This window comes from Oncorhynchus masou, unplaced genomic scaffold (genome assembly GCF_036934945.1).
Source record: "Oncorhynchus masou masou isolate Uvic2021 unplaced genomic scaffold, UVic_Omas_1.1 unplaced_scaffold_808, whole genome shotgun sequence".
In the NCBI taxonomy this organism is placed as follows: Eukaryota; Metazoa; Chordata; class Actinopteri; order Salmoniformes; family Salmonidae; genus Oncorhynchus; species Oncorhynchus masou.
The window spans coordinates 267430-280088 of NW_027014552.1; the positions used below are offsets into that span (position 1 = coordinate 267430).

At 45.2% G+C, this 12659-nt stretch overlaps 1 protein-coding gene across 4 annotated transcripts; it reads left to right on the plus strand.

Moving 5' to 3' along the window:
• The first annotated feature begins 3142 nt into the window (after positions 1-3142).
• On the plus strand, positions 3143-10778 carry LOC135537528 (serine/arginine-rich splicing factor 1B-like). 4 transcript variants are annotated; one of them, XR_010455241.1, is made up of 5 exons: positions 3143-3576; positions 6899-7101; positions 7326-7498; positions 7618-8320; positions 10224-10778. XR_010455241.1 is itself a non-coding variant. In XM_064963665.1 (4 exons), exons 1-4 carry the CDS (start codon positions 3365-3367, stop codon positions 7813-7815), a joined length of 786 nt encoding a protein of 261 aa, XP_064819737.1. In that variant the 5' UTR covers positions 3305-3364; the 3' UTR covers positions 7816-8588. The 4 variants fall into 4 exon arrangements, 1 of the variants encoding a protein (XP_064819737.1); XR_010455242.1 differs by having other exon boundaries at positions 10228-10778; XR_010455243.1 differs by lacking the exon at positions 10224-10778 and having other exon boundaries at positions 7618-7899; positions 8224-8586.
• Positions 10779-12659: the final 1881 nt, after the last annotated feature.

The window sequence follows — 12659 nt, forward strand, 5'->3', positions numbered from 1 at the left end:
GTTGGGTTACAGCCTTTTTCTAAAATTGATTATATAGTTTTTTCTCCTCATCAATCTACACACAATACCCCATAATGACAAAGCAGAAACAGAGCCTGAGAGGATCTACAGAGAAGAATGAGAGAAACTCCCCAAATACAGGTGTGCCAAGCTTGTAGTGTTTTTTTTAAATTTCACCTTTATTTAACCAGGTAGGCCAGTCATTTACAACTGCAACCTGGCCAAGATAAAGCAAAGCAGTGTGACAAAAACAACACAGTTACACATGGAACAAACAAACGTACAGTCAATAACATCTCTCCATAATAGTGTAAAATCTTCATAAATGTGTTTGATTATAAATCTACTGATGTCTTACCACAGATGCCTTACATGAACACAATGCCGAAAAAGATGCAACACTGTTTCTGGGTACAATTTGGAGAATATATTTAAAAAAAACTTCATCTAGTGGTTGTCAGGATAATATTTATGAATCATTTTAAAAAGTAGGTATGTATGTGGCAACATCCAAACTTTTTTCCAACAAACATTATCAATAAATCCATTCCAGTAAGGCATGACGTAAGGTATTGATACAACATCCTGTTTGAAACAAGGCTTCTATAGCTCTATTGTTGTTGAATGGACCAACATGACAACATCCTGTTGAAACGAGGCTCCTATAGCTCTATTGTTGTTGAATGGACCAACATGACATAAGGTATTGATACAACATCCTGTTGAAACAAGGCTTCTATAGCTCTATTGTTGTTGAATGAACCAAATATTTCCTACTGATGAGTCAACAGGGTTAATCGTAGGTCTGAGGGTCACGTTCCCGAATAATAAAGCCTGAGGAACAGTCGTCTAAAACAACATCTTTAAGTGTTACAGGGATCTTGTAAAATTATCCTTATAAGGAAGTAATTAACCCTCTGCATTTACCAGTTGTCACACCAATAGGATATTATTTCAGAACCAATATTCTAAAAACAAACAAGTATTTTTATTCAACATGTCCCGATTATTCCATGTATAATATCTGCGTGGAGAAAAATTATGCTTATAAATTAAGGACCATGACAAGAAAGTTTCGCTTGAACTGTCAATATTAAAATTGCAAACCAACATGAAGTTAAGTTCACCAAAAGTAGAGAGAACCGAGGAATAAAGTTCCACATAGAAGTGGGTCTTCTTAGGAATTGTTTTATCCAATTGATCTTAAATCATATTTTATGGTAGTGAAGTCTAGAAAATTCAGCCCACCATTCTCATAAGTGTTCATTACAACAGTTTTCCTAATGTAATGGGTATGGTTTCTCCAAAGAAAGTTGAAAAGCATCTGGTCTATCTCCTTGCTTATTTTACTGTCAAGATATAAAGATAGAGCACCATATGTTAGTCTAGAGATACCTTTAGCCTTGGTAATTAGGACTCTTCCTTTTACAGATACATCCCTCTGCAGCCATTGATTTAGCTTCTTCTGGGTTTTTTATTTATTTGAGGGTTAAAATTTAGTAAGCCTCTAGACTTCTGATCCTTTGTAATGGTTATGCCTAAATATGTAAGTTCTTCTTTTACTGGAATACCATAATATGAAGGTGTCACACAATCTTTGACAGCCATGAGTTCACATTTATTAATGTTAAGATATAGACCAGATGCTTTGAAAATTGATTCTATATCACATTGATCGATATGGGAATCTGACCAGCGTCTTTCAGAAAAAGTGTAGTATCGTCAGCCAGCTGGCATATAATAATTTATTTACCAGCTATGGAAAGACCTTGTACAGGACTATTACTTAAATAATTTGTAAGAAGTTGAGTAATTAATAAAAATGGATACGGTGAGATAGGACAACCTTGCCGAATTCCTTTCTATAACTCTTGAACGCTAGGTAAAGTCCCCCCCTTATCTCAGCTCGCTGGTCACCATAGCATCTCCCACCTGTAGCACACGCTCCAGCAGGTATATCTCTGGTCACCCCCAAAACCAAATCTGTCTTTGGCCGCCTCTCCTTCCAGTTCTCTGCTGCCAATGACTGGAACGAACTACAAAAATCTCTGAAACTGGCAACACTTATCTCCCTCACTAGCTTTAAGCACCAACTGTCAGAGCAGCTCACAGATTACTGCACCTGTACATACCCCACCTATAATTTAGCTCAAACAACTACCTCTATCCCTACTGTATTTAATTAATTAATTTTGATCCTTTGCACCCCAATAATATTATTTATACTTTGCACTTTCTTCCATTGCAAATCTACCATTCCAGTGTTTTACTTGCTATATTGTATTTACTTTGCCACCATGGCCTTTTTTGCCTTTACCTCCCTTATCTCACCTCATTTGCTCACATCGTATATAGACTTGTTTATACGGTATTATTGACTGTATGTTTGTTTTACTCCATGTGTAACTCTGTGTCGTTGTATGTGTCGAACTGCTTTTCTTTATCTTGGCCAGGTCGCAATTGTAAATGAGAACTTGTTCTCAACTTACCTGGCCTACCTGGTTAAATAAAGGTGAAATAAAAAAAATAAAAAAAACTGAAATCTAGGTAAGTGCTTGTTTCTCCTCTGCACCTAACAGGACCGCTGGCATTCGCGTCTTACATCTCCATCGTCTGATTGGTCGTTTCGCACGAACCTAACACTATGCGTCATCACACTCCCTCTGATTGGTCAAGTAGGCGGGCCTTCTGAATTTGTGGCTGTGGTAGCTAGTGACGACCAAATGAACGCGAGACCAAAGACATTGCAGTATGAAGATATGCAGATCCCCGATCACGCGTGTAGGTGTCATGGCGACGTTGGCTGGCTAAGCGCTTGCGTAGAAATACGTCATCGGGTCTAACGGTCGTCTCGCGGCGAACTGCGCAGGTGCAGGCCGTCAAAAATCCAAACGCATGCCTTTGATATAGTCGTTTTTGACGAAAATGAAAACGTGTCACCTTCCCGAGGTTTGAGTAATAACATGTTAAAATACTTAACATTGTTTCGTATCTATCTTGTGCCTTTTAGATAAAAACAAAACAAAGGAAGAACGTTTCGCTTCTCTTAACGCCAAACCACGGCCTGCTTAGCAAGTGTTCCCGGAAGTCTTGCGATGTTGCGCCTCTGGGTTTAAAAACTCTGTGGCGAGATCTCGGCACCATTTTGTGAAGCCACTCAAGCCTGCGAGAGTTGTGGTGGGAATATTTGTATTTTGTTGCTAGTGAGCTAGCAAAACTTGGTGTGAACTGTTAACGACTGACCAAACATAGCTTGCTAATTTTTTTTTATATATATATATTTTTTACAATAGCAATTAGCTAAATTAACGTTAAAAGTGGTCTCCTAACTTTTAAAACACGAAAGTTAGTTATCAGTCTACGGATGTCTGGAGATAATATGTCGGGCGGCGGGAGCGTGGTTCGTGGCCCAGCGGGAAACAACGACTGTCGGATCTACGTGGGTAACCTGCCGCCTGATATTCGCACTAAAGACGTGGAGGATGTGTTTTATAAGTACGGGGCGATCCGAGATATCGATCTGAAGAACCGGAGAGGAGGACCTCCGTTCGCTTTTGTGGAATTCGAGGACCCCAGGTAGTTAGCTGACTATGCTAAAAACATAATTAATAATCCGCTTTCAGAACAAAACCGATAGCTAAGTAGCTAGCCGCGGAAAGGGAACGACTAGCAACCCCTTAGCTACCTCGTGTTGAGGCGGAGATATTGGTTGGTGTTTTGTTGCCAGACAGTTTTTTTTTACCAGAGTTTAAAAAATATATACTATATATAGGTTATTTTGCTTTTTCAACTATGGTCAAGAGCCAAGTTATTGAGGTGGTTGTCACTAGTTTCCACAGTCCATAATTATGGCTAAACGGAGAGCTGCGCAAGATGGCGATGGGCCGGACACATGACTTTATTTAACGCTTCCCTTTTTTAATTAGTTAAATGCATCTGCCATGGTAGTCCAGTTGCATTAGTTTGGCCCAACTGCCTGCCGTACTTTTAGAAGTAATCGCGGAAACATATTTCACGGTGTTTTTTCACCCTGCCAGCTCCTACTCGTTTTATTGAGCACCGTTGCACCAACTCTCCTTTTTAACTTTCTATGCTCAGCCCCATTGTTCTGCGTGAGTGCCAGCCTGTTAACCCACCCAAACCGTCTGTTTACCGAAGATATTAATAAGGTTACTACTATGTGAGAGCGTCCGCTGTTCGCATGGGTACACCTTGATGGCCTACGGTGACAGATTGCTGGCGTGTGTAAATCAAAAGTGAAACATTATATTCTTCTCGTGGTTAACAATTGTTCAGGGTGTAAAACCTAACAATTGTCCCAGTCTTTTTCAAGATGTGGCCAATTTTAAAGCACATTTTTGGCTTGAAGAAATTATTTTATTTTACATTTTTATTAGGAATCATTGTTTTTAACTGGCTGCGGGGTAATTTGATTTGCGTTGACATCTGTAACACGAGAGACACATTTAATATGTTGGGGAGATGAAACAATGGAAGCCCATTCATTTTGAATGAAGGAAGCAAAGTGGGTGGGACCAAAGTTGGGTAAAAGCTGAACTTCATGCAAATAATCTGAGTCATCGCATTGTTATTTACCAACCCAGTGGTTAGTGTTGGACCTGTTTTTTTAAATCTTTTTTTCTCCTTTATTTAGACAGATAGGTCAGTTGAACAAGTTCTCATTTACAACAGCGACCTGGCCAAGATAATTCAAAACAGTGTGAAAAAAACAGTTACACAAAGAATAAACAAAAGTACAGTCAATAGAAAAGTCTACAGTGTGTGCAAATGAGGTGAGATTAGGGAGGTAAGGCTTTACCTTGCAAAGACTTATAGATGACTTGGGGCCAGTTGGTTTGATGACGATTTATGAAGTGAGGGCCAGCCAACGAGAGCATACAGGTTGTAGTGGTGGGTAGTATATGGGGTTTTGGTGACAAAACGGATTGCACTGTGATAGACTGCATCTAATTTGCTGAGTAGAGTGTTGGAGGCTATTTTGTAAATGACATCGCCAAAGTTTTACGAGGGTATGTTTGGCAGCATGAGTGAAGGATGCTATGTTGTGAAATAGGAAGTCGGGTCTAATTTAGTTTTGGATTGGAGATGCTTAATGTGAGTCTGGAAGGAGAGTTTACAGTCTAACCAGACACCTAGAATATGTTGACAACTACAAATATCTAAACCAGAACCATCCAGTGTATTGATGCTGGGCAGGCGGGCAGTGATTGGTTAAAGAGCAGGCATTTAGTTTTACTTGCATTTAAGAGCAGTTGGGGGCAACGGAAGGAGTGGCATTGAAGTGCGTAACAGTGTCCAAAGAATGGCCAGAAGTATACAGAATGGTGTCATCTTATCGATGGCGGTTATGATGACGTTTAGGACCTTAAGCACGGCTGAGGTGAATCCATGACCAGCTTCGGAAACCAGATTGCATAGCGGAGAAGGTATGGTGGCATTCGAAATGGTCATGGCTTTCAAAGACCTTAGAAAGGCAGGGTAGGATAGATATAGGTCTGTAGCAGTTTGGGTCTCCAGTGTCCCCCTTCGAAGAGTGGGATGACCGCGGCAGCTTTCTAAATCTTTGGGGATCTCAACAAAATGAGGAGCCGTGCTATTGTAACAGTCCGGGGGGCATCAGCTGTGTTGCCGAGTGATAATAGGGTTTAAAGAGTAGCAATAGGTGAGTCAGGGTGCGGTACGGTTTTCACTTCTCCGCTATGTAATCTGTTTTTATCTTTCTCTCTCACTGGGGACACAACATTCAGAAAAGGCTAGCAGGCCGCTGCTAGTCGACGGTTCTGTGGTGGCGTCGTAACAGAATAGCCTGTTGAGACCACATCGGGCGATCATGTAGGCAGTCCAGTTGTCATGGGTTTGCAGGGCTCCGTGCCGACAGTAAAGGGTCCAAGCCAATTGGCGAAGGAGGTATTTGTAGCCCTATAATTAGTTGGTATATGGGCCTAGCCCGAGGCTAGGTCAAGGCTAGCTGGTGCTTGCTCGTTTGCAGCTAGCTAGCTGCGATGATCCAGTGTAATGATCCAGAGCGGCAGGAATCCGGTGCTGTGGTAGAGAGAAGCAGTCCGATATGCTCTGGGTTGATATCGCGCTGTGCAAGACTGGTAGGTGAATGTCCGAGCTAAGGCTGACTGATTCCAGGGGGGGAAAGGCGAGGACCGCTAGCCGTGACTAACAAAGACTAGTAGCTAATTCGCGGGCTAGAGGACCGCTAGCTGTGGCTAACAAAGACTAGTAGCTAATTCGCGGGCTAGAGGACCGCTAGCCATGGCTAACAAAGACTAGTAGCTAGTTAGCGGGCTAGCTCTTGATGGACGTTCCAGTTATAAGTAATAAAATGGCAAAAAAAATATCTGTACCACATTGGGTGAGTTGCAGGAAAGTATATTTAGTTCGTAGATCGAAGTGAGATTAAATGTAATGAAAAAAGACCGGCTATTGACACCGATATACATGTCCTACTGCGCCGCCATCTTGTGACCGAAAGGTTGTAATATCGAATCCCAGAGCTGACAAGGTACAAATCTGTCCTTCTACCCCTGAACGAGGCAGTTAACCCACTGTTCCTAGGCCATCATTATAACTGATTTGCCTAGTTCAATAAAGGTTAAATAACATGTGCTGCTCGGGTTCACTGGGGGTGTTTTCACACATTTTTCACGGAACAGCCAATCAGACTGTTACATTTTATGTATTTGGTCTGGTTGGTTTCATGGCAACTGTGCAGACATTAAACAACTCAGTGAAAACAGGTAGGCTGTGGAATGTGCTTTTCACAATGCGTAGGCAGCAGAGTGAAGTAGCTCGCTAATTAACTATTGGCCCTCTCAAACTCTGTGGTACATCTTTCTCTCTCACTCTCTCGGTGTCTGTCTCCCAGGGATGCTGATGATGCGGTGCATGGTCGTGATGGTTACGACTATGATGGTTACCGTCTCCGGGTGGAGTTCCCCCGTAGTGGGCGTGGGGGAGGGAGAGGGGGTGGTGGCGGTGGCAGGGGTGGCGGCGGCGATGGAGGAGGAGCCCCAAGAGGACGATACGGACCTCCCTCACGGCGCTCAGAGTACAGAGTCATCGTCTCAGGTCTGTCTTTACCCCTCCGCTCCCTCTCCAGGTCTCCTCCTGTCTTTACACTGTTGCTCCTCCTCCTCCCTCTCCAGGTCTCCTCCTGTCTTTACACTGTTGCTCCTCCTCCTCCCTCTCCAGGTCTCCTCCTGTCTTTACACTGTTGCTCCTCCTCCTCCTTCTCCAGGTCTCCTCCTGTCTTTACACTGTTGCCACTCTACCACCTCCTCCTCCCTCTCCAGGTCTCCCCTCTAGTGGTAGCTGGCAGGACCTAAAGGATCACATGCGCGAGGCAGGTGATGTATGTTACGCTGACGTGTTCCGGGACGGTACCGGCGTGGTGGAGTTCGTACGCAAGGAGGACATGACCTACGCTGTCCGCAAGCTGGACAACACTAAGTTCCGCTCCCACGAGGTAGGTCAGAGGTCAGAGGGTGGTCTGGACTCCAGGGTGGAACACTGTTGGTTGGAGTCCACACCCTATACTCTATGTGTCTCTCATCAGGCAGCCTTCTCTCTCTCCTGTGTGTTTAGGGAGAGACTGCGTATGTGCGTGTGAAGGTGGACGGACCTCGCAGCCCCAGTTACGGACGCTCCCGCTCTCGTAGCCGTAGCAACGGGCGTAGCAACGGGCGTAGCAACAGCCGCTCGCGCAGCTTCTCACCGCCGCGACGCAGCCGTCCCTCGCCACGCTACTCGCCACGACACTCCCGATCACGCTCCCGCAGCTAGACACAAACCACATACACACACCTCCAGCCCAGCGGCCCCCAGGGAGAGGATACATCAGACCAGGAGACGGACAGACGCCGCCCGGTGGACATTCTAATGAATTACACCTAATGTTCTCTTGCCTCGGCTACCTCTTGTTCTTTCATCCCCGTTTCCTGGTCTAGTTTGCCTCGGCTGTGGTTTGGCTTATGACCTCTGTTCTCTTTGTATCTGCTGACCCCTCATCTTCCCCCGCTCTCTCTCTCATCTGTGTAAAGGGCTTTAATTGTTCTGTTTCTGTTAGTTTTGACTGGGGGGGTGAGATTTAATTTTGTTTGTGGGGCGGGATGGTATTTTCTTTGGCCTGTTGTGGTGTCTGTGATGTGTTGTTGTGCTGACCTCTGACCTGTCTGTCGTGTCTCTCTGTAGAGATCACAGGAGCAAGCTGATAGGCTGCTGGGAAACAGGAAACTGTTCATATTAGGATTAACAGGAGGAGCAGGAGGAGTCAAATAACCAGCCAATGGTATGACGGCAGTAGTCTCTCATCCAATCAGCTGTCAGACCTGATGTTTTAGTGACCAGTAATATTATTGAACTGGTTTTAACTTTCTACTCTCAACTCTCACATATTAGAGTGCTTTGTCACCTCTCCTTCCCTCAATCCTCCCCTGGTTTTCTATTCACGGTTTCTGGTTAGAGTAGCATGCATGGCAGTGTGTCTGTGGGGGCGGTGTGTGTTTGTGGGGTCGGTAGGGTAGTGCGGTGGGTCGGTAGGGTAGTGCGGTGGGTCGGTAGGGTAGTGCGGTGGGTCGGTAGGGTAGTGCGGTGGGTCGGTGGGTCTGTAGGGTAGTGGGTCGGTAGGGTAGGGTAGTGCAGTGGGTCGGTAGTGCAGTGGGTCGGTAGGGCAGTGGGTCGGTAGGGTAGGGCAGTGGGTCGGTAGGGTAGGGCAGTGGGTCGGTAGGGCAGTGGGTCGGTAGGGTAGGGCAGTGGGTCGGTAGGGCAGTGGGTCGGTAGGGTAGGGCAGTGCGTCGGTAGGGCAGTGCTGTGCGTCGGTAGGGTAGGGTAGTGCAGTACTGTGCGTCGGTAGGGTAGTGCAGTGCATCTGTGGGGTAGTGCATCTGTGGTGGCAGTATCAATAGGCTAGTGTGTGTGTCTGGCATTGTTATTAGTGGTTGGTTAGTCTTGCTGCAGAGAACTTTAGTTCTAATGGTGAGGTGAGTGTTCTTCTGTAAATGTCTTCTCTTAAACGCAGCTTTCAGAGCCAGCAGGTTGTGATGGCTGATTGGCTGTAGCTAGACCTGGGCGGTATACCGTATTTTACTATACACAGATATTGATGCAGGGACCGGGTTGGGTGTTTACTCTACCTTCTAGAACGATATTTGAACGTTTGGTTTGTTAAATGTGATACGCTGTGTGTGACGTCCGTTTTTATAGTTGACTTGGCTACTTGGGTCATCTCTCGCCATGCCACTTTCTAGCCCCGCCCCCCTGTCACTCAAGGAGCATAATTGTTGTTGCTTGACAAGGAGACGCTTGCGTTCGGTTTGCATGGTCAATGTAACACGTGCAACAATGTTGATGACAACAATGCTGTTTTCACTTTGCTTCTTAATATAAATCCACTAGCGTTCTATAATTCCACTATTAGTTTGTTTCTTACATCTGCAAATTCGTATTTTCATAACAAGTTGGGCCTTAATCTTGTTAGCCACTAATGCTAACTGCTAGCTCGCTAATAAATGTACCGAGTCAGAGCAAATGTAACTAGCTATGCAGCCTGATAATACCAGTGATGGTGTAGAACTAAATCGGCATGTTGGTACAACAGTATTTTCGAAATCAGAGGAACATGTGAATGTTAGTTACATTAAGTAACTAAGAGAACCTTCAATGTAGCCAAAGATTAGAGTCCCATAGGAAACACTGACCATCACTTTGGTTCCTACCCTGTCACAATAACTCCTCCTGGCATTTTCATCTCAAACAACACAGTATTCAAAGTGCCCACTATTATAAGTGTTTTGCTCTTAATCGCAAGTCCAATTGCAACATTTGGTTATAAATAAGCCCTAGTATTTGTGGCCAGTCTTACGGCAGTGTGGAAATGATCCCCAGTGCAGGAAATGCAGAAATGTATAAAAAATGGTTTTGGTTGAATTGAACAGTATAAAACAGAAAGGAGAAAGACTCATTGAAATCACATATGTAACAATACTAAAAGGAAATTAAGGACTTTTATTAAAAAACATTAAATACTGGCATACCATTTTTTTTATATTGTTTGTAACCCGTGATATAATATTTTGGCCATATCGCCAAGCCCAAACTATAGCAGGTTGTGATAGTTTGGCTGTAGCAGGCTGTGAGTGATTCTAACCTGTTGCTCCTTCCTTCTCTCTGTTGGGTACGGGATCTGTCTCAAGGAAGGCTGTGATTGGAGGAGGGCTCTGTCTCCCCGTCCTGGAGCCAATCAGACCTTCAGGATCAGAGCAGGGATTAGGATTAAGGATGGAGAGAGAACGCGGAGTGGGACAGGAGCATAGGATCGGGACCAGCCCCCAGGCCACAGCCCAGCCCACTGGAACCTAAATACTAGACCTAAGTCACTCAAATGGCTCTCAAACACCCAAAATTAGTTTATTTTCCCGTGTGGACTCCACAGCGTCCTTCTAGGATCCTGACCAGCGTTCTTTTATTATTTAAGTGGAGCTCAACGCAAAACCAGGAGTCTGGCTCAGGATGGAGGGAGGCGCACATAAGGAGATTGGTAACTAGAAGGGAATTATAATCTGGGGGGGGTTAAATGTGTTTGTTCATTAAAGGGATGGAGGGTAATGTGTTTCGTTTGTTTGGAGGGAGGGTGTGTTTTTTTTTTAAGGTTTGCATTGTTTCCTCAGTAGATTTTATGATTCGTTTGTTTCCCTAGTTGGTAACTTTTCATGTTTCAGCACCTCTTCAATAAAGTGTCTTCTACAGTAGCTAGTCTGTGTGCCTCTGATTCTTGTTCCTGTACCTTTCGGGCGAAATGTGCCGTTTTCAACGGGGGGGGCGGCGTCTTTGAATCACTATTGGCTGTCAGTGAATGAGTGATGTGCGTTTGGACCAATCCCGGCTGTTTCCAAGGCTCAGCCAGTCGTTCACATGACAACAGAACGCAGCGCACGACTGAAGAGAGAAGAGACTTGTCAGTTACAGCAGCGAGTCTCCCTGAACGGTAACTGAGGTAACGCTAGGTGAGACCGGGGTGAGGTATAGGGTAGGTGAGACCGGGGTGAGGTATAGGGTAGGTGAGACCGGGGTGAGGTATAGGGTAGGTGAGACCGGGGTGAGGTATAGGGTAGGTGAGACCGGGGTGAGGTAACGCTGGGTGAGGGTGGGTGAGACCGGGGTGAGGTAACGCTAGGTGAGACCGGGGTGAGGTAACGCTAGGTGAGACCGGGGTGAGGTAACGCTAGGTGAGACCGGGGTGAGGTAACGCTAGGTGAGACCGGGGTGAGGTAACGCTAGGTGAGACCGGGGTGAGGTAACGCTAGGTGAGACCGGGGTGAGGTAACGCTGGGTGAGGTTAGGGTGGGTGAGACCGGGGTGAGGTAACGCTAGGTGAGACCGGGGTGAGGTAACGCTAGGTGAGACCGGGGTGAGGTAACGCTAGGTGAGACCGAGGTGAGGTAACGCTAGGTGAGTCCGGGGTGAGGTAATGCTAGGTGAGACCGGGGTGAGGTAACGCTAGGTGAGTCCGGGGTGAGGTATAGGGTAGGTGAGACCGGGGTGAGGTAACGCTGGGTGAGGTTAGGGTGGGTGAGACCGGGGTGAGGTATAGGGTAGGTGAGTCCGGGGTGAGGTAACGCTGGGTGAGGTTAGGGTGGGTGAGACCGGGGTGAGGTATAGGGTAGGTGAGACCGGGGTGAGAAGGTGATGAAGCGAACTTCATGAGCTGTAACCGAAAAACAACCGGCTTTTGGAGAGTTTGAGCTGAAGGAGAAAGTGGTGGAACAAGTATGATTAGCATCGTGAAGTATCTGGTTAGCTGGATCGGTTTCTCCGTTAACTTATCCAGAGAAATGTTGAGCAACATTAGCCAATTTAACTGATCAAATCATTGAGTTTATGGTGTGAAAAATTAGCTGTCTGATTGTCAGGCGGTTAACGTTACAACATCAGATGAGCCAACGTTAGTAACCTAACCAAATTTGCTATATTAACTTGTAACGTTATACGACTGCTTGCCTTTCCTCAAGTTATAACGCGTTAGGTGCTTACTGGACCCTGGCAATCTGTGTGAAATGTGAACTAATGTTTGGTTTATTTTCAGAATGAGAGAATTAGGTGAAAATGAGGCGTTGTTTGTTAAACCGTTAAGTGTAGCTGGAGTTGGGCCTGTCTTAAACTGGATGCAACTATAGAGGTGAAAGAAACAGCACTTTCCCTCTACTTCAATACAGTGGTATAAAGGGCTATGCCAGGTGACGACCTGCCTGAAAGAGATCAATTATACCAACAACGGGTCTCATGCTCTGCTGGCACATTGTACAACAGATGTCCACAGGCAGAACGTGTACAGTGTAAATATGTTCAGAGTAGCCCCAGAGTTTGCTCTTGTTGTGTTGAACTTGACAGTAATACGTGAGAGTGAGGGGGGGTTATTACATGTCTTTCTCAGTGAACTTTATTTTTGCTCACATGTAGCCTTGTGCACTTGGTTTGTGTCTATAATGGCCATATTCTATTTCTACTTTAAGATGTTTCCCCCCCCCCCCCCCCCCAAGTGTAATTATGTAGGTGTGTGTGTGTGGTCACAAGCGTTCTATTATAAACGCTTTCATGGTAACTGAAATATTAGTGTATTTTTTTTTCTTCTG

Bases quoted from the DNA above. Each gene is read 5' to 3' on its own strand.
- LOC135537528 (XM_064963665.1), top strand. From the start codon at position 3,365: ATGTCTGGAGATAATATGTCGGGCGGCGGGAGCGTGGTTCGTGGCCCA. The intron at 7,102-7,325 runs GTCTGTCTTTAC...CTCCCTCTCCAG, and splicing joins GTACAGAGTCATCGTCTCAG to GTCTCCCCTCTAGTGGTAGC. The intron at 7,499-7,617 runs GTAGGTCAGAGG...CTGTGTGTTTAG, and splicing joins CTAAGTTCCGCTCCCACGAG to GGAGAGACTGCGTATGTGCG.